General features: G+C 33.9%; 1 protein-coding gene across 4 annotated transcripts in view; it reads left to right on the top strand.

Moving 5' to 3' along the window:
* GRID2 (glutamate ionotropic receptor delta type subunit 2) overlaps positions 1-25,848 on the top strand; it is a 1,513,029-nt gene that overhangs the window by 908,229 nt on the left and 578,952 nt on the right. For all 4 annotated transcript variants that reach the window (XM_082728077.1, XM_082728076.1, XM_082728074.1 and 1 more), the window contains 3 exons: positions 2,054-2,107; positions 18,264-18,437; positions 25,569-25,730. In XM_082728077.1, coding sequence (XP_082584203.1) covers positions 2,054-2,107; positions 18,264-18,437; positions 25,569-25,730 — 390 coding nt within the window. The remainder of the gene's footprint in view (positions 1-2,053; positions 2,108-18,263; positions 18,438-25,568; positions 25,731-25,848) is intronic.

Below are 25,848 nucleotides of genomic sequence, written 5' to 3'. Positions count from 1 at the left end.
ATAATCTCTCTGCTGACCCTAAGCAAAGGAGGGTGGTAGAATTAATAGAACCATGGCTTTAGACGAGATACTCACCTTTCTCCTCTATGGAAACATGAGACTGAGCCTGTACTTCTACGCTGTGCCATGCTTTTGCCTGAAAGTTTGTTTCAGGTCAAAGTGTGAAAAATGAATAGGAAAATGGTCCAAACAAATTATCAGTAAGTTACCACTGCAACCTTTATCTTCTACCTCTTTCATAAGTGCTGTTGTACAAGACAGCTTCTCATTTAAAAAGGTCCGCAGGTTAATGAAGGGTTCTAAGAGCCCAGATGTTGCCTAATCTGTCCAAATGGTACAGATTATCGGCATGAAGACAATTTAAGCTAAACTGAGCCATCTCCTCACTCTACTGCTGATGTTGTTTCAGTAGGTTCTTTCAATCTATATTTTGGCTTTCATTTCTCTTTGACTTCTAGCTATTACCGTATTTTGGTCATTTTTTTTTTTAAGTCACGGGCTTTTTAAAAAAAATATGTCACTCTATTTAACTGGAAAACTATTTTCTTCATATCAGAATTTCTGGTTTGTATTTCTTTAAATTCTAAGAGCCCTTGCTTATTTTCTAACACTTTTTATTGCTAATTAATTAGTGATTGATTTGTCTAAGATGATTAAAAAAATATAATCATAAAATTAGAAATAAGTGCTGGCCTTAATGGCGTAAAGTGATTTCTAAAACTGAAAACTGCCAAAGTCATATTTTCTACATTATTTTGCATATAAATGGAAAATATATGTATTTCAAAAAATGATGATAATAATGATGTTAATTAAAAATAAATAACATCTTCACTTATATGGTGATGTATTATCTATATACTTCAATAAATTCATAGGGACTGATGTGATACGTATTGAAATAGTACAAAATTTATACCAAAATTAAAACAAAAATACTGGAAGTAACTACATCCTTTCAGAAAATATTGAATCATACAAGAAATATATTTCCAGTTGGAATTCTCATGATTCAGTGCATCTTTCAACAGTCATTTCTCAGTTGGAAGAAGAATAACCAACAAAACAATCACCGTATTATAACAACTCCTTGATAGTTATTAGAAAGAATCTTCATTTAAAACCCGATCTATGGGCATTATTGCTGAAAATATAAGAATAATCTTTTATAAAACAGTGTCACCTGTTATATGCCTGTATGCCCCACAGCATGAATCATAAAAACATACCTTAAAATATGTATAAGATTGGATAGAATGGAAAGTAATACAAAAGCTACCTCTACCTTACTGTGCCCCCTCCATGCCCACACACACTCCATACACACACATGTGTGTGTGACCAAGCTTACAGTTTTTAGCCCAAGCCAAGAATCATTTAGAATCCATTTATTCAAAGTTAGTCAGTCAAGATTGAGACCTATATATTGTTTGTTTTTCCTTTTGCATAAATTTTGTTTATGTAATTAGCAGCTAAAAGCTACTGAAGTTATCCACCCACAACTTAATGTTAATATAATCTTTATTGCTTTTAGTTTTTACATTCAGACAACTTTACAATTGGATCTCCTTAGAGAACACAGCACAAAGTGTTTCAGAACACAGAGCAGTTTGCTTTAAGAAAATAGCAAGCATTTACATAAGGAAATAGCAGAAGATAAGAATGTTAGAGCCAGACTGTAGAAATAGAATAGAAAGCCATCAAACTTTACTTGAAATAGGAAATGTGATTTGAACTACCAGTTAAATCACTGTGTGGTATTATTTATTTTTTTAGTTGAAACCTATTTTTCTAGGCTTGTGATGAATTTTATTTTCAAACTTAATTAGCAAGTCTACAGTGCATCCGCACATTGAACACAAAAGCTTCTGTGGTGTTCGGCTAACAGTTTTACATCTTTAATTTAATAACAAAGATCTTTCTAACACGTGATATGGGTTTTGTTTTTGTTTTCGTTTTTTGTTTTTCTCTGCCATTTGCAAGTATATTCATTTGGTTTGGTTTGGTTTTCACTATTAATGCTGACTGATAGCTGGTTTGTTTTCTGTTCTAGGTTGTGGAGACTAATTTGGTTGCTTTTGACTGTCACTGGATCATTATAAATGAGGTAACACCAACTAAACCTTATTGTCAACTCTGGGTCCTGTTTTCCTACAGTGAGTCACAGCATTTCCTATGGCCTTGGAATCCTAAGAGGAAATAGAACACAAAGTAAACTTTGAGCTTCCTGACTGGATGCTAACTAAAAATAGAATAAGGAGTTTTAAAAAATTATAAATGGCTTTGTATGAATAAGATAAATGGAGATCATCTTCCCACTGAGTATCTTTTAGTCTTTTCCGCTGGCATACGCTGACTGCTTCGGGAAATCATCTTTATACAAAGTACAGTTCTTCTTTGTAAGCAAAGTGAATTCCTCCCAGTGGAGTACTTGTGTTCCATTTATATTTTAATGTTGTTTCTAGAACTTTTATATCCACCCCCCTTACACAAGGATTAAATAGTTCAGCATATGAATATGAATAAAAAATAGATATTTTTTTTCTTTTCATGATGAAATACAACTATTTTAAAATCTACCAAGTTGTCAAATGCCTTATGAAAGTTTATTGATTTTTGTAAAAAAAAATACAAAGATTAAGAATACATTACAACATAAGAACTCTGTGAGATAAATCGTTCCATTGGCACCTACCAATAGGAATTGGAAAGGATAATGAGCAGATCAGTCATGGACAAATAATGAGATCACATGAATTCGTCCTCAACAAGAGCTGGTATTCACGTCATACCTATTACTTATGAATAAAAAGAATGCACTGTTTATCTGTTAGCTGTGTTACTATGGATATGTAATATAATCACCCTGTGTCATTTGCACAGTAAGTATAATATTTACTTTATAAGCTCATTATAAAAATTAAGTGAGATTTTATCTTATACTCTTAACATATGCTGACAAATGACACTCAAAAATGGTAATACAGTAATGATTATATTACACTAAAGTCCACAGATCGGTTTCCCACATGTTAATGTGTTGAATACTAAACATCATTCTATGAAACAATAAGGGAATGAGGTTCATGGAGGGTAAATGATTTTACACAGAAAAATAAAAATAATTCAAAGTTTCAAGTTGTGTCTTCTACACATTGGTAGAATTTTGGCACCATTCTTTTTTTTTTTAACAATAATTAACATATTATATCATATTAGTTTTAGGTATATAACACAAAGATTATATAAAAATGAATTTATATATATATATATATAAATTTATATATATAAACATATACACATATATACACATACACTTAAAATGACTACCACAATTAGTTATCGCATATTACCATACAAAGCTAATCTTTTTTTCTTGTGAAGAGAACATTTAAGATATGCTCTCATAGCAGCTTTCAAATATGCGATATGATTTTACTGACTATAGTCACATGCTATATGTCTCCATGAATTATTTATTTTAAAACTAGAAGTTTGTATTACTTTTCCTTTAAAAAAATATTTATTTGAGAGAGAGACAGAAATAGTACAGGGAGAATGAGTGGGGAGGAGAGAGAGAAGCAGGTTTCTCACTGAGCAGGGAGCCTGACACAGGGCTCAATCCCAGGACCCCGGGGTCATGACCCGAACCACAGGCAGACGCTAACCAACTGAGCCAGCCATGCACCCCTGAAGTTTGTATTTCTTAATTCCCATTGCCCATTACTCCATCCTAATCCTTTTCTCCTCTGGCTCCCACCAATATGTTCTCTGTATCTATTAGTTTTACTCAGTTTTGTTTTTTCATTTTTTTTTTATTTTTAAGATTTCACATGTAAGTGAAGTCATAAGGTATTTGTCTTTCTCTGAGTTATTTCATTTAGTGTAATACCCTTATGGTTTATTTATGTTGTTGAGAATGCAAGATTTCATTCTCTTTTAAAGCTGAGTAGAATTCCATTCTGTATGTGTGTGTCTCTGTGTGTATGTGTCCATTTATCCATTGATGGACACTTGGGTTGCTTCTATATTATGATTACTGTAAGTAATGCTGTAATAAAATGGGGGGGGGTGCTTATATCTTTTGAAATTAGTGTTTTTGTTTTCTTTTAATAAATATCCAAAAATGGAATTGCTGGATCACATGGTATTTTTTTTTTAATTTTTTGAGGAAACAACATACTGTTTTTCATAGGGGCTGTACCAATATATATTCCTATCAACACTGCACAAAAGTTCCCTTTGCTCCATATCCTCCCAATTCTTATTATTTCTTATCTTTTTGATAATATCCATTCTAAAATGTGTGAGGTGAAGTGAGGTGATTTTGATTTGCCTTTCATTGATAATTAGTGATATGGAGCATCTTTTTGTGTGCTTGTTGGCCATCTTTATGTCTACTGTGGGAAAAAAGTTTGTTTAGATCCTCTGCCCATTTTCAGATTGGTTTTTTGGAATTGAGATGTTCAAGTTCTCTATATATTTATATTTAAATATAATTTATATAATAATATATATAATAATAAATATAATTATATATGTATAAGATTCATGTATTTATTTTTGTGGGGAAGCACGAGTAGGGGGAGGAGCAGAGGGAGAGTATCTTCAAGCAGACTCCCCACTGAGTGCAGAGACTGGCAACAGGGTTCCATCTCACGCCCAGGAGATCATGACCTGAGCTGAAAACAAGAGTCCAACACTTAACTGACTGAGCCACACAGGTGTCCCTCTTTACATATTTTGGCTATTAACCCCTTATTAGATATATGATTTTCAAATACCTCCTCCCATTCAAAAGGTTGCTTTTTTATTTTGTTGATGGTTTCCTTCACTATGCAGAAGTTTGTTTGTTTTGTTTTGTTTTTGTTTTTAGTTCAAAGTAGTCCTAACTTCTTAGTTTTTTGATTTTGTTGCCCTAGTCTTGGAGTCAAATCCAAAGTCATGACCAAGACTTATATCTGAAAGCTTTCCACCCTTTTTTCCCTCCCTACCCCGACGAGCCCCAGGCCTGCCTCTCAAATTTCTCATATCAGAGATATCATATGGTAATTGCTTTCTCTGATTGATTTATTTCACTTAACATAATACCCTCTAATTCCATCCACATCATTGCAAATGGCAAAATTTCAGTTTTTTGATGGCTCCAGTAGTATTCCTTTGTATATATAAATGAAACAAGATGGAACTAGGGAGGGAGAAAAACCATAAGAGACTCAATCTCAGAAAACAAACTGACAGCTGCTGGGGGGTTTGTGGGGAGGGATAGGGTGGTTGGGCTATGGACATTGGAGAGGGTATGTGCTATGGTGAGTGCTGTGAATGGTGTAAGACTGACGATTCACAGACCTGTTGGGGCAAATAATACATTATATGCTAATAAAATGAAATTAAAATAATAAAAAAAACAAAAACAAAAAAGAATATAGGTAGTTTTTAAGCTGAAAGATAGATGTATGGGCTCATTATTTTCCTCTACTTTTGTATATTTTCAAAATTTTATAATAAACATTTTTTCTTAAGTAGTTTTAAAAAATTGAAAAAAATAAAAGCTTTCCAACTTGTTTTCTTAGAGGATCTTAATGGTTTTAGGTCTTACATTCAAATCTTTAACCCATTTTAAGTTAATTCTTGTGCATGGTGTAAGACTCTAATTTCATTCTTTTGTATGGCTGTCCGATTTTCCCAACACCATTTATTTTGGACTGTCTTGTCTGTTGGATAGTCTTGGCTCTTTGTTCTAAATTAACTCACTGACCATAAATACCTGGGTTTCTTTCTGGGCTATCTAATGTGTTCCACTGATTTATGTGTCTGTTTTTATGCAAGTACCACATTGTTTTAACTACTGTTGCTTTGGAATATAGTTTGAAATTGGAAAGTATGATGTCTCCAAGTTTGTTCTTCTTTTTCAAGGTTGTTTTGGCTATTCAGGATCCTTTGTGTTTCCATACAAAATTTTAGGACTGTTTGTTCTATTTATGTGAAAATGCCATTGGGATTTTGATAGGGATTGCAAGGATTTTATAGATTGCCTTGGGTAATATGGACATTTTAACAATATTAATTCTTCCAGTACATCAGCATAAAATACATTTTCACTTAGTTGTGCTTCTTCAATTTATGTTTTCCATATCTTATAGTTTGGAGTATACAGGTCTTTCACTTCCACAGTTAAATTTGTTTCTTGATATTTCCTTCTTTTTAAGCAGTTGTGAGGGGGATTATTTTCTTAATTTCTCCTTCTGTTTTTGCAGCAACCCATTGATTTTGGTATGTTACAGTTTCATTTTCATTTGTTCATTCCCTTATATGTAATAAGTTCTTTTTCTCTGTTTTTTTAAGGTTCTCTTATTAGCTTTATGTTTTGAAATTTAATTATAAGTTGTCTTGGTGTGTCTGTCTTTGAGTTCCTCTTCGTTTTTGACTTTCCAGACTAATTGGATCTGAATGTCTATTTCCTGCCCCAGGTTAGGGAATTTTTCAGCCATTATTTCTTCAAATAAGTTTTTTTGTCCCTTTCTCACTCCTTCTCCTTTTGGGTCTTCTCTGATGCAAATTTTTTCAGTTTGATTTTATTTTATAGGTTCCTTAAGTTATCTTTAGTTTTTGATTGGTTTTCTTTTTGCTGCTCTGACTGCATGAGTTCTACTGCCTTATCTTCAGGATAACTGATCCTTTCCTCTTTTTTATCTAGTGTGCTGTTGAAGCTTTCCAGTGTATTCTTCAGTTGAATTATTGTGTTCTTCAGCTCTATGACTTCTGTTGGTATTTTCTTATATTTTTTATCTCTCTTTGAAGTTCTCATTTTTTATTTATCTTCTCCTGAGTTTGGTGAGCATCTTTATGACCATCACCTTGAACTCTTTATCAAGTAAATGAAATATCTCTGTTTCATTAAGGTTTTTTTTCTGGGGTTTTATGATATTCTTTTGTTTGGAATATATTCCTCTGTTTCTTCATTTTGCTTGACCATGCTTATTACTATGTATTGTATAGCTTTCTCTCCCAGTCTTGCATGAGTGGATTTGTGTAGAAGATGAACTGTCATTCAACCCTGCCCTAGCTCTCAGTTGCCTGTGAAACCTTTGTGATTGTCTAAGCAACCTGATTTATTCTTCATCAGTCCCAGTTGGTTGAAGTTGTGCCAAACTCTGCCTCTGTTCCAAAGGGAGGGATCCAAATTAGCACCTAGTTTCATGCTTATTCGGTGCCAGATGCTCAGGCACCACTTTTTAAAGGATGAAAATACATACAGTTCTGTAGGACCACAATTGTAAGCCCTGCTGGCATCCAGACCAGTCCATGTAGAGGGGCTCCCTTGCTGACAGCTGTAAAATTTGGGGTTTCAGACAAATGTATAAGCTCCTTTCTTGAAGGTACTGACAAGCTGTAGTGAAGCAAGGGCACAAAGATGGCAACATCTGGCCCATGTAGCCTCTGGGTATGTGGCAATCCTGAAACCTGCTTTTCTGACTGACGTTCCAGGACAAGTAAAATAGGCTTTCTTCACAGGAAGATGTAGGTGTTTCAGTCTATTCTCTGTGATATGACCTGGGGATGGTAACCTGCCAAGAACTGTCTCTCTGATTGTTTCAATCCCATGGGGCCCAGGAATGCAACACCCCCCTGGACCTCAGAGCCAATTGCTCAGAGGGTGTCTTGTGTGTGGACTATGTGTATTTGCTGATTTTAACAGGGCCACAGGTTAATGTGAGGGTAAGGCATGCCTGCCGGCTTTAGTGGGACCACAGGAGAGTGAAGGGCTGAGACACCTGACAGCACTAGCAAGGAAAAGTGACATTGCAAAAATGGTGGCCACCAGCACCTTCATCTCCAGAGAGAGGCCAACAGGCCCCTGCCCTTCTGGCAGATGCATTAAGATTAGCAAATGAATTTCTTTCAAATATACTCTAGATGATTTTCAAACTGCTGCTTTTGCACTTGGTCCTGAGGTGAATGAGTCTGTGTGTACACCCTTTAAAAAATGGAAACTCAGTTCTCTACAGCTCTTTGGGGCTCCTAGATGTAAGCCCCATTGGTTTCCAAAGCCAGACACTTTGGGGGCTTATCTCTCCATTGTAGGTCCTAAGAATTGGGATGCCTGAGGTGGAGCATAGACCCCTTGCTTCTCAGAGACAAGCTCTGTATTTGTGAGATTCCTCTCAACTGTGTGTCACTATGCTGGGGGTGGGCTTTTTGGAAAGAACACGTCTCTGCCTCTCCTACCCGTATTGATAAAGCTCTTTAATTTTTTGTTGTGAGGTAGCTGCTCAGCTGATTTCCAGTAATTTTTCAGAAGGGATTGTTCCATATGCAGCTGTTGATTCAATGTGTCCAAGTGAGAAGGTGAATTCAGAATATTCCTATACTACCTATTAATTAATTATCTATTTATGTATTCATTTAAACTTAATTGATGCACAATATTGCATTAGTTTCAGGTGTATGATACAGTGATTCAACAAATATGTTACGCTCACTACAAGTTTAGCTATCTTTTGTTATCTTACAGCACTGTTATAATATCATTGACTATATTTCTTATAATATCCCTTTTAATCTCATGACTTATCCATTCCATAACTAGAAATCTGTACCTTCCTCTCCCCTTCACCCATTTTGCCCATCTCCCCAACCCCCATCCCTCTGGCAACCATTAGTTTCTTCTCTATAGGTCTGATACTGCCTTTTATTTTTTTGCTTATTCATTTGATGTTTGTTTTGTTTTGTTTTAGATGCCAAATTTGAGTGAAATTATATGGTCTTTATCAGTCTGACAAACTTCCCTGGTGGTCTAGTGGTTAGGATTCGGTGCTCTCTTTATCAGTCTGACATATTTCACTTAGCATAATACCCTCTAGGTTCATCTATGTTGTTGCAGATAGCACAATCCTATTTTTTAAATTATTTTTATTAAAATATAATATATTATTTGCCCCAGGGGTACAGGTCTGTGAATGATCAGGCTTACATATTTCATAGCACTCACCATAGCATATACCCTCCCCAATGTCCATAACCCAACAACCCTATCCCAACCCCCACCCCCCAGCAACCCTCAGTTGTTTTGTGAGATTAAGAGTCTCTTATGGTTTGTCTCCCTCCAGATCCCATCTTGTTTCATTTTTTCATTCCTCTGCCCCACAATCCCCCCTCCCTGCCTCTCAAATTCCACATATCAGAGAGATTATATGATAGCTGTCTTTCTCTGATTGATTTATTTCTCTTGGTATAATACCCTCTAGTTCCATCCACATCATTGCAAACGGCAAAGTTTCATTTCTTTGGATGGCTGCATAGTATTCCATTGTATATATATACCACATCTTCTTTATCCATTCATCTGTTGATGGACATCTAGATTCTATTCCATAGTTTGGCTGTTGTGGACTTGCTGCTATAATATTTGGGTGCATGTGCCCCTTCGGATCACTACATTTGTATCTTTAGGATAAGTACCCAGTAGTGCAATTGGTGGGTCATAGGGTAGCTCTATTTTCAACTTTTTGAGGAACCTCCCTACTAATTCCAGAGTGACTGCACCAGCTTCCATTTCCACCAACAGTGCAGGAGGGCTCCCCTTTCTCCGCATTCTCGCCAACATCTGTCATTTGCTGACTTGTTAATTTCAGCCATTCTGACTGGTGTGAGGTGGTATCTCATTGTGGTTTTGAGTTGTATTTCCCTGATGCCAAGTGATGTGGAGCACTTTTTCATGTATCTGTTGGCCATCTGGATGTTTTCTTTGTGGAAATGTCTGTCCATGTCCTCTGCCCATTTCTTGATTAGATTATTTGTTCTTTGGGTATTAAGTTTGATAAGTTCTTTATAGATACTTGAATACTAGCCCTTTATCTGATATGTCGTTTTTGAATACCTTCTCCCATTCTGTAAGTTGTCTTGATTTTGTTGACTGTTCCCTTTGCTGTGCAAAAGCTTTTGATCTTGATGAAGTCCCAATAGTTCATTTTTGCCCTTGCCTCCCTTGCGTTTGGTGATGTTTCTAGGAAGAAGTTGCTGTGGCTGAGGTCGAAGAGGTTGCTCCCTGTGCTCTCCTCAAGGATTTTGAGAGGTTTCTGTTGCAAGCTGAGGTCTTTCATCCATGTTAGTCTACTTTTCTGTGTGGTATAAGGAAATGGTCCAGTTTCATCCTTCTGCATGTGGCTGTCCAATTTTCCCAACACCATTTGTTGAAGATGCTATCTTTTTTCCATTGGAAATTCTTTCCTGCTTTGTGAAAGACTAGTTGACCATGGATTTGAGGGTCCATTTCTGGGCTATTTTGTTCCATTGATCCATGGTGGTCTAGTGGTTAGGATTCGGTGCTCTCTTTATCAGTCTGACATATTTCACTTAGCATAATACCATCTTTCTGTTTTTGTACCAGTACCGTACTGTCTTCATGATTACCACTTTGTAATAGAGCTTAAAGCCTAGACTTGTGAGGCCACCAATACTGACTTTATTTTTCAACATTTCTCTGGCTATTTGGGGTCTTTTTTGGTTTCATATAAATTTTAGAATTATTTGTTCTATTTCTTTGAAAAAAATTGATGGTATTTTGATAAGAGTTGCATTAAATGTGTAGATTGCTTTAGGGAATATAGACATTTTCATAATATTTGTTCTTCCAATCTATGAGCATGGAATGTTTTTCCATTTCTTTGTGCCTTCCTCAATTTCTTTCATGAGTACTTTATAGTTTTCTGAGTACACATTCTTTGTATCTTTGGTTAGGTTTACTCTTAGATATCTTATGGTTTTCAATGCATTTGTAAATGAGATCAACTCCTTAATTTCTCTTTCTTCTGTCTTGCTGTTGGTATCTAGAAATGCAACTGATTTCTGTGAATTGATTTTATATCCTGACTACTGAATTCCGGTATGAGTTCTGGCAGTTTTGGAGTGGAGTCTTTTGGGTTTTCCACATAAAGTATCATATTATCTGCAAAGAGTGAGAGTTTGACTTTTTCTTTGCTGATTCAGATGCCTTTTATTTCTTTTTGTTGTCTGATTGCTGAGGCTAGGACTTCTAATAATATGTTGAATAACAGTGGTGATAGTGGGCATCCCTGCCATGTTCCTGACTTTAGGGGAAAACTTCTCAGTTTTTCCCCATTAAGAATGATATTTGCTGTGGGTTTTTCATAGATGGCTTTGATGGTTTTGAAGTATGTACCCTCTATGCCTATACTGTAAAGAGTTTTGATCAAGAAATGATGCTGTACTTTGTCAAGTGTTTTTTCAGCATCTATTGAGAGTTTCATATGGTTTTATTCTTTCTTTGATTAATGTACTGTATCACATTGATACAAATATGTGGATGTTGAACCAACCTTGCAGCCCAGGAATAAATCTCACTTGGTTGTGGTGAGTAATTTTTTAAATTTACTGTTTGATCCTATTGGCTAGTATTTTGGTGGGAATTTTCGAATCTGTGTTCATCAAGGATATTGGTCTGTAATTCTCCTGTTTGGTGGGGTCTTTGTCTGGTTTTGTGAGGAAGGTAATGCTGGCCTTATGAAATGAGTTTGGAAGTTCTCCTTCCATATCTATTTTTTGGAGCAGTTTCTGGAGAATAGGTATTAATTCTTCTTTAGTGTTTGGTAGAATTTCCCTGGGAAGCTGTCTGGCCCTGGGCTCTTCTTTGTTGGGAGATTTTTGATGAGTGCTTCAATCTCCTCAGTGGTTATGGTTCTGTTCAGGTTTTCTATTTCTTCCTGGTTCAGTTGTGGTAGTTTATATGTCTCTAGGAATGCATCCATTTCTTCCAGATTGTCAAATTTGCTGGCATATAGTTGCTCACAATATGTTCTCATAATTGTTTGTATTTGGTGTTGGTTGTGATCTCTTCTCTTTCATTCATGATTTTATTTATTTAGGTCCTTTCTCCTTTTTTTCTGATAAATCTGGCCAGGGATTTATCAATCTTATTAATTCTTTCAAAGAACCAGTTCCTAGTTTCATTGATTTGTTCTATTATTTCTTTTGGTTTCTATTTTATTAATTTCTGCTCTGATCTTTATGATTTCTCTTCTCCTGGTGGGTTTAGGCTTTCTTTGATGTTCTTTCTCCAGCTTCTTTAGGTGTAGGGTTAGGTTGTGTACTTGAGATCTTTCTTGTTTCTTGAGAAAGGCTTGTATCGCTATATACTTTCTTTTCAGGACTGCCTTTGCTGTGTCCCAAATATTTTGAACCTTTGTGTTTTCATTTTCATTTGTTTCCATGAGTTTTTTCAATTCTTTTTAAATTTCCTAATTGACCCATTCATTCTTTAGTAAGATGCACTTTAGCCTCCATGTATTTGTTTTTCCCCACCTTTCCTCTTGTGATTGAGTTCTAGTTTCAGAGCACTGAAAATATGCAAGAATGATCCAAATCTTTTGGTACTGGTTGACTAAAGATTAATTAAACCAATTAATACTTAGAATCATTAAACAAAAATGTCCCTTCCCTTCTCTTCTTTGATAATATTACATAGGGGACCCATTAATTACTTTCCCCCCCATATCCAATTAAACTTCTAAAAACATGCCTGAATCTTAAAAGTGTGAACCCACGTAGAGATCCTGGAACACCAGGAGTCATCTGTCTACTGCTTCTGTATCTGTTTGTGCTATGGGAGAAATCATTCCTTCATATCATAAAGAGGAAGCCTGAGGAGACTAGAGTGTATTTCATTAGTGACAAATATTAAGGAAATAATAACAATTTCTATTTTAGTATAGATTTCATAAACATTAGGAGTCTTTTTAAACTTACATTTAAGTTAATTTAATAAAATATTAGAAGGAAAATGTCTTTAAATGTATATTCAGCAAGTTGGGCCACTATTTTGTAAATAAAACATCCACACAAACAAAGCAATTTAACCAGCAAATAAATCACTAAATGTTAGGAGTATAAAAGACCACAATTCTTTTTTTCCTCCTTCACACTTGGATTTTCTACTGTAAGCTGTCATAACTTTATAACTTCACCTTTACCATTACTAAAACCCTTGTGTCCTTTTTACATGCAGTCTTTCTTACTAGTCCTTGAACAGAGCTGTCATTTCTTTGGGGCAGGTCAATACCACCTAGCTTCTGAAAAATCTGATGTTCACAGCCCACAGTTTATATTTGTTATTATTTTTACCTAAACGAGGTTCAAACATGTTTTCTGTACTTTCATTCCTAGGAAAAATCATTATCCATATATCTGCAATCAACATTCTTCTAAGTGATTCCGTTTAGTTACCTTGTTTTCTCTGAGATACAAAATATGCCTTTGGAGACTTAACTCTCAGTACCTTTACTTTGTTTATGAGTTGCTTATACAAATTTATAATGAATGAATTAAAATTTTCCTAGTTTCCATAAAAGAAGAAACATCTATTTCTCAAATTTGCTAAGAAGTTAACAAACTCTAGAAGTAGTAACAACAACAGCAAAACTCTAACTATGCAAATGCCCATTTGACTGAATGTGGAAAACATGAATCTGTCTAGATTGGTTTGCATAGCTACTATTTTGTTGCTAATTTTAAAATGGGTTGCAAACATTTATTTAATCTATTGCACCAATAGTTTCTTAAAGAGGTGCTATAAATCAAAGTTGGCAATGTGCATCATGATACAAATTGATGTACGAACTTGAAAACAATATATTTTTTTCATTTGCAATAAGTGTGCTATAATAATGAGAGGCTGTGTTACCTCATATGGTATAATCAATCATATGTTAGTAGTTGGTAATGGTATTTATCTTCTCCCTGCAATCAGTGACTCTAGCTCAGAACAGCCTTTCCGTATAAGTATTGTCATCCCCCTAGGGTCATGAAACAGATGGCCTCACACTTTATTTAAGTTTTACAAAAATTAGAAATTCGGATAGAAAGATATGCATTGTCTAGAGATGCAGGAAATATCACGCTATAAGCACCCTCTATCCTTTGATAACACTGAACCTGACCTTTGGTGCCCTGACTTCTTGTTTAAATAATTTAAGGTAATTGCTGCAATTCAGTATTGCAGTTAAAAAGAAGTTGTTGTTTAGATTTTAAAAGCCTATATGTGTAAAGGAGGTTGTTCATTTTTCCTAGTTTAGTGATTAATTGAACTGCTCACTACTAATCTCTCAAGCAGAAAGTTACCATTCTGCTACATTTCCTGCTGGTATATAGCCTACAGTTGGTTTTGTTCCATATTTCAACATTATGTTTGTGTAATTATTTCACATTAATGTTAAATTTTGTGGAAGCATGAAAGGTTCATCTTTGCTGAAGCATGAAGAATATAAACATTAGCAAAAGCAACAACAAAAAAATATAATTTTTTCAAACTACGCCATATAGTATACTGCTTAATGACATTACTAAAATCTGGCTTATTTGTTAGTGTTGAAGTTATGACAGCATCCCAGTTGCTACACTTAAAATTTCAGGTATCTATCTTTAGGAGATAGTTTGGTGAAGTCCTGCCATTACTTCATTTGTTCATTCATTTTTAAATTTATCAACATTTAGCAAATACCTATGATGAGACAAAAACTTTGTTAGATGCTGAGATTTAAAAAAAGAAAAAAAAAGGGAAAAGAAGGAAGTCTCTTCCAAAATAGCTTATACAGTATAGATGGGCATCTGATCTAATGGATTTTGAGAGTCTTTCCTTCCCTGGAATTTATTATTTTAAACCTATGCTGATACACCACAAAGATTTGGGAGTGACTGAATTCTCCTAAAAGATTTGTTCTGGGAAGTGGCTGTTTCTGGATGGAGTTGTAACAAAGTTTTAGCTTTCCTCTTCTCTCTTACACAGTTCAGGGTTCACCTTGTACCAAACTCTTACAGCAAAGGGAATAGGAATATTTTGACTGGACTATTAATAATTTTTTATTATCTGTGTAAGTTATTTTTTGGGAAAAAAAAAAAAGACTGTATGCCTAATTTCTAAAGAAGTGTGTGTATACACACACACACACACACACACAAACACATATACATTCAAATATATCTGTGTGTATATATATATGTTTTATTATATATAAATATGTTAGATATAATAAAACCTTTTTTTGGGGAGCCTGGGTGGCTCAGTGTGTTAAAGCCTCTGCCTTCGGCTCAGGTCATGATCCCAGGGTCCTGGTATGAAGCCCTGCATCAGGTTCTCTGCTTCGCGGGGAGCCTGCTTCCTCCTCTGCCTGCCTCTCTGCTTACTTGTGATTTCTCTCTGTCAAATAAATAAATAAAATCTTTAAAAATAAATAAATAACACATTTTTTCACTTTTATTACATTATTAATTCTTAATTCAGAAATATACTTATTCATATAGAGAATACAAAAAGAACAAACAATTTTGTTATTCAACCTCTTTAAATTCTTTAAAACTGAGAAAATTTCTGTATATCTTTATAGAGATTAGCATAATTTGGTGGTACTGGAGGCTTGGGAGAATGAGTGTTTGAACTGGTTCTGGATTTTTAAAAAATCTGATGGTTTGCACATTTTTTAAAGTTCAGAGTCTTAGAACAATGTAAATTCTAATAGATTATACAATAGTTTCATATTTTATTATAGTAGTTTACTTATGGATTTTTTTTCATTTAAAAGAGTATCTTTAAAATAGAGTAAATATTCATTTGACTTTCAGTGTTTACATAGCATTACATCTACCTCTCTTGAAATGCACTTTTTGAAATGTAGAAGTAAAGTTCTGTAAATATAAAATAGCTGCCTAATCAAGTTTTCATATCGCTATCAAACTATTTTTGAGATCAGGTGTCAAAACTAAAACTGCAAGTGAATTTTTTGAGACAGACTGTCTGTTAACTTCATTCAGAATGGCAGATTCTTTCCTCCCAGAAAATTACTTCCTTTTCCCTTTCCCAAATAATAATAGGCAAAATATATTCAATTTAAATTGACATTTCCTCAGATATAGCTTAGTTGCTTAGACACCTGAGAACTTCAGCTTTCAAAATCATCCCTTTTTGCGGGCTTGAAAATAGTCCACTTAAAGACTTTGGCTCATGATAGATTACTTTATTATTCCTTATAGAATCATTAATATGTTTAATACCAGAATAATATATCTTTATAGTTTTAATTTCTATCATTCATGAATATTAATCTAAATATTTCACATAAGGAAATGTGCATATCTTGTATAATTACTTTAGAGAGTGTTTCTTTTGATGACATTTATAAATTCATACCATGAATAAAGAATATTTTGAATGAAGAACTTGGAATTTCTCTGGTTCTTTATTTATGAAGTAAGAATCACAGTATCTGATTCAGAATGCAGTTTTTAGTAGAAAATGAGACAATAGGTGAAGTGCTTAATGTTTGTCAACTATAAGCAGAGACTTAATATAAGTTTTTATACTAACATGCTGATTTATAGTTCATCATGTGTGGGGCAGGTAGAAATGATGCTGTTTTACAAAATGTTGCTGTATCTTAGTATTACTAAAGAACAAAAAATCACATATATAACAAAACTTAATTAACATTATGAAAAAGGTGGTAGAATCTCTCACTGTCTTTTAAATGAAAATTCCTGTCTGCACAACATGGAATAAAAAAAAAAAAAGTAAAGACACTGAAAAGCAATATTAGTTACTTTTAAAATGTTTCTGGTTAAATTTCAGTCTTAAAATGGAAGTTGATGAGATACTGTTTAATTCTGCTTTGTGAATAGATAATAGAGAATTAAAAAGTGACTTGCTTTTTGCCAGATAGTGTTTCTGGTGGGCTAGGGAAAGGACATAGACTAAAGGAAAAAGACAGCATTTTAAATGAGAAAAATCATTTTTTATGGTACATTAGGGATCAATTGACCAGAAATCCAGAATATTATACTGCATACAGCTGACAGGTATTATTTTATTTCCAGAAAATCTCTATTTTGTGAAGATAAAAAATAATGAATTTTAAAACTAATATATGCTTTAAATAAGAATAATATGTAATTAATCTAGAAAGGAAAAGAAGACAATTTACACCTGTAAATAGTCTTTTTCTTTTTCATTATTCTTTTTTTTTTTTTTAAAGATTTTCTTTATTTATTTGACAGACAGAGACCACAAGTAGGCAGAGAGGCAGGCAGAAGGAGAGGAGGGAAGCAGGCTCCCCGCTGAGCAGAGAGCCCGATGTGGGGCTTGATCCCAGGACCCTGGGATCATGACCTGAGCTGAAGGCAGAGGCTTTAACCCACTGAGCCAACCAGGCGCCCCTCTTTTTCATTATTCTTTAATAATTCTTCAGATCAAAACCAAGAAATGCTCACCACAGTCCAAAATTTATCTTGTGTCAAATCTTATTTCTGCCGTCATAAGAATCTATTGAAACCTATAATATGTTAATTGCAAAGGCTTTGTTGGTTTAAAACACTCCAAATGGACACTATGAAGCACAAACTGCTTTAGTAAAGACTGCTTTAAAACTAAAATTTATTCTTATCTTTTCTATTCTAATTCCAGTTAGAATAGATGTTATAGTATAAAAATATTATTTCATTTTTATTATTTCGACTTCCATGATTGATCCAAGTCTTAAAATTTAAGTCTGAAGTTGGAAGGTGGGAGGGGGTGAAGAAAGCAGAAAATATGTTCCTTGACTTTGACAAATACTCATGTGCAAGATAATATCAATTTGGATAAAGAATATTGGTTTTTTTTCCATTCATCTATTCTGGTTCACATTGTATAATAAAAAATGTTCCATCTTTATGAACACTTTGTTTAATCTGTTCTTTACCAAGAGAAATGTATGAATTAATACCAGTTCTAAGAAATAATTGAGAAACATTTTTTTAAATGTCCTCTTGTTTTCTTTACTTGCTTTATTTAAAAACTCCATTTTTCATTTCTAAGAAAAATATATATTCCTCTTACATTGCAACTATCTTCTGGGTACTCAAAGTACCTTGAAACCCACTGATTTTATGACCTTTTTCAATGTTTAGACAAATATTTTTCCAATGTTCAACATAGTATATTAGAAAATTACTACAGATAAGGTGGATTTAAGCAGTTGCTCCATTTAGAATTATTTAGGCATTAATGTATATAATATAAAGCACAAACAACACCTATAAATGAGCTGATCATTTTAATTAACATGTATTATTGTTTTCATCTGGATGTGTCCTAAACACTAAGCAAATGCATTATAGTCACGAATTCCTTTACATTTACAAATAACAACTCATTAATAGTTTTCTGTTTCTGTTACCATATTAAAGCATTTCTAATAATTCCATTTCTTATCTTATAGGAAATAAATGATGTGGATGTTCAGGAACTTGTAAGAAGATCAATTGGAAGGTTAACAATCATCCGGCAGACATTTCCAGTCCCCCAGAACATAAGTCAGCGATGTTTCCGTGGCAACCATCGAATATCTTCAACGTTGTGTGATCCAAAGGATCCATTTGCTCAGAATATGGAGGTATATTCTAAATGCTACAGTATTTCTCTCGAGGTGCTTCATTGGCCAATTATACAGAGCTCTTTGAGTTGTAATAGATTCAGAATGATACATGTTTGCATTTTCTGAACTATTCTCTTCCTCTAGAAATTTAGTAAGTCTGATGCACGAATGCTAAGAATTTCTGTCTTTGATCTTGACCTCATTATAGCAAAATACATACTCATTTAATAAAAATATAATGAGTAAATGTTATTTCCTTCTCAGCAAGTAGATACATAGCATTTGCCACGGTGGAATTTGTGATTGACATTCCTTAATGCCAAATTCCAAATTATTAAATTTGCTTGACTTCTCAGGCATAACAAGGACATAGACATTTATTCTCTTTTTAAAGATTAGTCTCCAGTTTGAAGATATTCATCAAAATATACTTAGAAATGCAAAAATACTATAGTGCTATATAGTCCTATCGAAATCAGATGGGATATAACTGAAAGCTTTGCTATTCAGAATACAACAAAGAAATTCAAAGTAAATAAATAAAATCTCTGAGCAGCAACATAGAGAACAGGAAGTCCCTGCAGTTTACTCATAAGGATGTCCTTTAAAAACTCACCCAGAGCCTATTTTCTTTTTCTTAAAGAAAATGCTATCAGATTTAGTTTTATTTAGTTTTATTTCCTTTGCACTGGAAATCTCAATATGTCAGTATGAATGGGTTGTTACCAAGGCAGGCATATCGACAACAGTCCGAAGCCATAAGGAGCATTTTCTAGCAGACAAGGGACAGAAAAAAATAATCAGATATACTAATTCAAATATCCTATCAGTGTAGGGCTTTTCCAATAAAAACAACTCGGTGTCATAAAACAGTTCCTAAGGGTATAATCGTGCTATGCTGCTAACATATTAGTATTGTAACAATAACTCTGAGATAGCAACAAAGATTAAAGTCATGGTCAATTTCAGAAGTCAGAAAAATATATATTTTAGAAAGCTGTTCTTTCAAAATGTTTAATATCAAAAATGTTTTAGTGCTTAGAGATACTCAGTTTGAACAGTTTGGAAATACACCCCTATAAGAACTAGTTCATCCCCAGTAATGCCAGATAAATAAGGTCATTTTGTAAAATGACTTCTTTTGAAAGACATCTCTACATTTTTCCTATCTTTAGTCAGTTTTGGATTTTTTTAAAGATTAATTACTATTTATCTAACCACTTCATCATACTTATCACCATTGTAAGGAGCAGCATGTATTTACCAGGACCATTGACCACAAAACTTTGTGTTACTTACTAGATTTAGGCTCTTTGAGACTAGGTCTCCTCCAAGATCTGGTATCATAAAATCCCATGAAGTACTCGTCTATCTTTGTTTCCTCCATCACACCTACCACACTGCTTTGCTTCTTCATAAATATATGTTGATTTGAATGTAATTAAGGAGAAGACAATGATTAAAGTATGCCACTCTGAAGTCTAAACAAGGTCTGTTTAAATTTTAATGCCAGTCTTACACATATGCTTATAATGACCCATTTTTTCATATTAATTGGTCATGAACATGATTGATATGAAAATGATAGAATTCTAAATGTAGACAGTGGAATAATTTTAATTAAGAAAATTTTGAATTATTGAAGTTCATCTCTGTCAAAGGAAGTAATAGGAAATATACAAACTGGGAAAGCAGAAAGTAGCTACATAATATTTTAAGGCACATTCATCTAAAAGTATAATCCTACTGATTTATTAATGAGTATCTTGAAACCATGGAACAAATATTTTTTCTTTCTTTCTTTCTTTCTTTTTCTTTCTTTCTCTTCATAGCCCCAGACTTCTATACTGAGTTAAGGAAGCACCATGCCTCTTATCCCACACCTTTGTCTTCCACCTGTAAAACCCACAGATGGAAGAAAATAAGAAAATTACTTTTCTTTGAGGATTTATTACACAATAACTTCCCTATTATACATAATAGGTTTTGAGAAAATATCTAGTATATAAAAGAAAAATTGACAGAAGATTTGACATGTGGATATATATATATATATAAAATTAAGAATCTTAAATGCAGGACTGTTAATTTAAGATGTTCCACTAAAAACACAACATATGATATAGAGGCTTCTCTTGGTAAAAATTTTATCTGACTGAAGTTAGAGGAAGCCACAAGAATAATATGTTTTAAAAAATTGGAAGTAGGGGATTCCTTCAGAGACGTAACCCTCCCAACTTGGAGCCTATAAAAAACTGCAGGTAAATAGGATCACAGATTTTTATCTTATCAGCAGGGTACTATTAAAAATAGCTTAGAAAAAGTAAAAGTATGAAAATATGACTCAAGTGAGCTCTAAAAATAGAGACCCAACTATAAAATCACAATAGTCAGTACAACAGGGGAGAAGAGAGTTCATGTGGGTCTCGGTAGAGGTCTCTGGGCTCTTGCTTAATTTAATATACAGAGAAAGAAGGTTCAGATTTGTTTTGTTATAAACAAAAAACAAGCTTTCCAAACTTTTAAATTCATGCCAGAAAGACTAAAATCAAGGATGAGTTGAAGCTGCAAAATAAAGTTAAAGAAAACTTTTAGCTCTAGAGACAAAGTTTGTACAATACATGAAGCGAGAAAAAAGTGAGGCATTAACTGCTTGGTGAAACTAATGTTAGATTGACTACTAATAGAGAGAAAATAGAAAATTTCAAATTTTTTTTTGCTTTTGTTATCTCCATCTAAGAAAAAATGTCTTCAAATTGGAAAAATTAGAGTTAAAATTATTTAAAAAAAATAAACCACTCGTTTATAAGGAGCAGGTTTTGGAGATGGTAAGCATATGCCTTACTGCTTTAAAATGAGGTCTAAATAATAATTGTTTTAGAATATTAAATAAAAAAGTAGATATGATCACAATATTATAATTTAGAAATACCAGAAAAATACTTGGATAGAAGACCAAAGTACATGAGATTGGTATATTGTTCCAAGTTTCGAAGGAAAATGATTCTGACAGAATTTAATACACTAAAAGTTGATATTTGGATAAACTGTAGAATATATTACTAAATACATGGTTTGGGATACTTCAAATATGACAATAGGACTTCCTTAAAGGTAAGCACTATCAAACTAAATCCTATTTACTTATTTTTTTTATAAAGATAGAATGTTATAAACCTATTTATTGCATATTGACTTTTAGGTATAATTTACCAATTTCCTTATGAAATCTTTATAGAAAGGCATTAAAAAGTCTAGATAGGTTAATGTCAAGCAAATATTTCAATAAATAACTTAGAAGATAGTAGTAAACATTATTTTTAGATTTAAAAAAGATAAAAGTTAGAAATATGTGAAATAGAAATATGTGGAAGTTTTATCTTAAAATGTATAACTTATGAGTTTCTTTAAAATTAAATGTAATATTTCAAATAATTTACCAGTTAATTTTGTTTATTCTTCAAATCTTTGAGCAAATTTGATATGCCTGGAACATAGCTCAGATATATTTTGTAGCTCTGAGTACTTCTAATATCCATAACTTCTTTTAACTTCAATTTGGGAAGTATGGAACTAAGAGGATGCTCAACCATAATGATAAATATTTTACTCTTGAAGTGCAAGGAACTGTATATGGTCATCCAAAAATAGTATTCTTGGACCTTACATTTTTAATTATTTACCATTACACAAATAAAAGTGAATAATAATGCATAACAGATTTGTGAATGACATAAAGCTAGGAGAGAAAGCTTATGCTGTGTTATATAATCAAGATCCAAATTATTAATATTTGCTGATTAAAAATAAATGTGAAATTTGACATTTCAAGGAGATAAAGGATAGGTTCAAAATTATTATAAGAAGTCTGGATGGATAAGACCTGATTTGATAGCTGTTTAAGGTTATTAAGATGAAGGCAAATTTTGTTTAAACATAGCACAAGTCCTTTTGGCTCTAAGCCATTTTAATGTGATCTTGGTCTCCTTAGTGGAGCATTTTGTGAAATCAAGAGAGACAACCCTTTAGACTACTCTGTCCTAGACAGATCACATCTGCAATAATATGTTGGCAATGAGTTCTAAACTCTGAACAGAAACATCAAAAACTAACAGGACAGAAGAAAAATGCTGAGATGATGAGCAGCCTAGGAGTTACACCAAATGATGAACAACCAAAGGAAAGAGGATGTTTCAGGGCAAGTCATGGCTGCTGTCAAATATTAGAAGATTGTCTTATAAAGGAGGTGGGTGCTGGGGGCTCAAGTAAGTCAGAAAGCGAGGGTGGTGACAGTAAGATAGAGAAAAATGATTGGTCAGATGGTGGAAAAATGGAGTTTGAGATGTTAGAGGAGGTGTGTGTTTGGATCCGGTAAATAGTCCCTCTTGTTGGTTGTGGCCAGAACAAAAGTCAAAATCATCTCTGTAGGAATTGCAGTGACTTCTTTTAATGGAGGGAGATAGTTTAGAATCACTGTGAGAGAGGAGTCAAAGACCTCATGAATACAGAGTGACCAACAGAACAATAGGTGATAGCAGAATAGGACCTCAGCATAGGAAAGAGCATGAACCTCAAAACAAAATAGGCACTTCCCTGAGAAACAACTACCAGAAGGGGTAATGGAAATCTCAGAGAATGTCATCACCTCCTTTCAATCCCATAGTTCAGAAGGTGGGAATGAGAGGCAGCCATTTGTCAAAAACACCTGTCATATCAAAGACAAGGCATTCACCTTTAGGAGCAGCATGGACGATTAAGGCACATGCCTCAGAGTTTGCAGGAGACCCTGTGCCATGGCAATGTCAAGATTAGGATAGAACACAAGTTGCCAGGTTTCTCACATCTTGACTTCTGTCAGATGTACCTGACATTAAACCTGACTTCCTTTTCTTTGTCTTCTCTTATTTGACAACTATTTATCAAAAGCCAAATGTGTGCTAGGCTCCAGGCTAAGCCAAGAGGAAATAAAGAAGAAGGGAAACAAAATTACAGAGGGGAAACATTTGGACACTATGAGCCCTATCTGGAAGGAACTCATATTCTAGTGTGAAAACCAGATTAAAAAAACAAACAAACAAACAAACAAACAAACTTACCATTACATGTTACAAATAGAAGCATGCAACATGAGTGTCATGGGAGATAAAGAAGACTGCCCAATTAGCCTGGAAACAAGTAGAGTCCTGAGAATTAGCCAGGGTAGGATTCACCTCACCTGTGACCTGCAAATTGAATATTAGAAGTTAGGTAGTTGGAGAAAGGTAAAGAGACATCAAAGAGTGCTGTTCCTACCATTTCATATATATATATATATTTAAATCAGTCAGCCAGAGGGAGAAGCCAAGGAGAGCTAGAGAGTGAAGAGCAAGCAAGTTTGAGGCAGCCAAGCAAGGAAAGGTTAAAAGAGGCCAGAGTATTGCAGATTATTGAGAAAATGTCCAAAGGTTTTCCGTTCAGGTCTTCAAAGTCTAATTCAAACTGAATTTTGACTCATCAACTACTTTTATCTTCAAGTCCTCATTCATTGCAGATGTCATCCATGCCCCCTACTCTCTCTAGTAATTATCAGACAGGGGAGGTTCAGGGAGGTGAAGGTGAGAGTAGCCTGTCCTAATATTTCCTTATAAAGAACAAACTGGTATTTCACATAGTGCATGAGAATATGTAGTACCTCTTTATTTTGCTTTCAAGTCACATCATTTTACTTATTTATTTTATTTAAATTCAATTAATTAACATATAACATATTATTGGTTTCAGAGGTAGAGGTCAGTGAGTCATCAGTCATATAATACCTAATGCTCGTTCCATCACAAGCCTCCATTAATGTCCCTGTCTCTTTAAAGAAAGGCCTGCCTTCCCTCAGTACTATGCATATAAAATGATGCTTAACAAAAACAAATGATTAAGATTCACCTAGTAATGAAAGAAAACTCACAAGGCACTTTTAGGAAGTGCTTATTAACAGTTTTTCATAATATTAAACTGTCCTCCCAATAGTTGAAATTTAGTGCCATTCTGTGATGGTTGAAGACAATTTCATAAGATTCCTTAGTAATGAATTATAATTAATTATAAACAAAGGGCAATCAACATATTGTCACCTTTGTTTTCAGGAAAAAACTGTGATAACAAGATATATTTAAAAATCTGAGGAGACTCAAACGCTTTAAGATGGATTTAACTTCCATAGCTATAGTGATTTCTCATTTTTTTTTACTTTGTGTTTTATTTTTCCTTCAGAGAAGTAGTAATATACCATTTAAAATCTTTTACTGACTTTGGATGTATCTTGGTGTTTATATTTCCTAAATAATTTCTAATATCTTCAAAAAATAAACACCTCCTGCAATTGACAGTATGAATAGTACTTCTGGCACGAGTCAAGTGTAAGAGTGCAATAGATCAGAGCAAAAATTTTCAGTTCATTTTTTCAATTTATATAGAAGGGAGATAATGACATGATTACTCTGGAAGAAGAAAGCATTAATATATATAACACATACTCACCCACAGTTCATAGTTTATGGTATTTGTCATGCTATTGAATTGCAATTCCTGTGTATACCTAGATAAGTTTGTATAGATCCTTGATAATTATAATGTTTCTGAATGGCGCTGTGTTCTCTCATTTTCTCATCACCGAATCCCCATAGACAGACACATACACACAGATGGCCGCTTCCTTTTTCTTGCACTTATGACACTCATTTTATATGTAAGATCAAGTTGATATTTCTCCATCTGAATAATCAGAATGCAAAAACTTGACATATTCAGAAAATGTATTATTCAGTTTACCCTTCCAATCTGAAACCCTTAGATCCTTACCTCTTCAGAAAGAAATGAGGGCCAGTGATTTTCAAAGGTCTGACACTAACAGTCTCGCCTCTGTCGAAACTTCTTTTTTATCTTCCCTTTCACACCTAAATAAGCCGAGAAAGCAATTGAGGCATACAATCAGACAAGACTTCATTGTCAATGGTGAAATTGCCCAGGAAATGAAAAAAAGAAACCTTTTGCTTAATAAATAACCCAGTAAACCAGCCATCTATGACATGAACGGAAGTAGCCGAGCTGATGATTTTCCCCTTATTCTCAATGGTAGGCATCAATGATTCTAATGATTACCGTCTAATGTCTTTTCAGATTTCAAACCTTTACATATATGACACGGTGCTTTTGCTTGCTAATGCTTTTCATAAGAAACTGGAGGACCGAAAATGGCACAGCATGGCCAGTTTGTCGTGTATCAGAAAGAACTCCAAGCCTTGGCAGGGAGGGCGATCCATGCTGGAGACCATCAAGAAGGTAACTTTTGGCTAACGTTTCACTCTCCTTAATTTTCATGGAAAGGGGATACATTAAGTTGTCTTTTGTTGAGATATCTTTTAAAAGGATGTTTCTCATCACCAATACTGTTGTCAAT

Source organism: Mustela nivalis, assembly GCF_964662115.1.
Source record: "Mustela nivalis genome assembly, chromosome: 4".
NCBI lineage: Eukaryota > Metazoa > Chordata > Mammalia > Carnivora > Mustelidae > Mustela > Mustela nivalis.
Note: the sequence above shows the minus strand (reverse complement) of the source record. Positions and strands in the feature narration are given on the sequence as shown.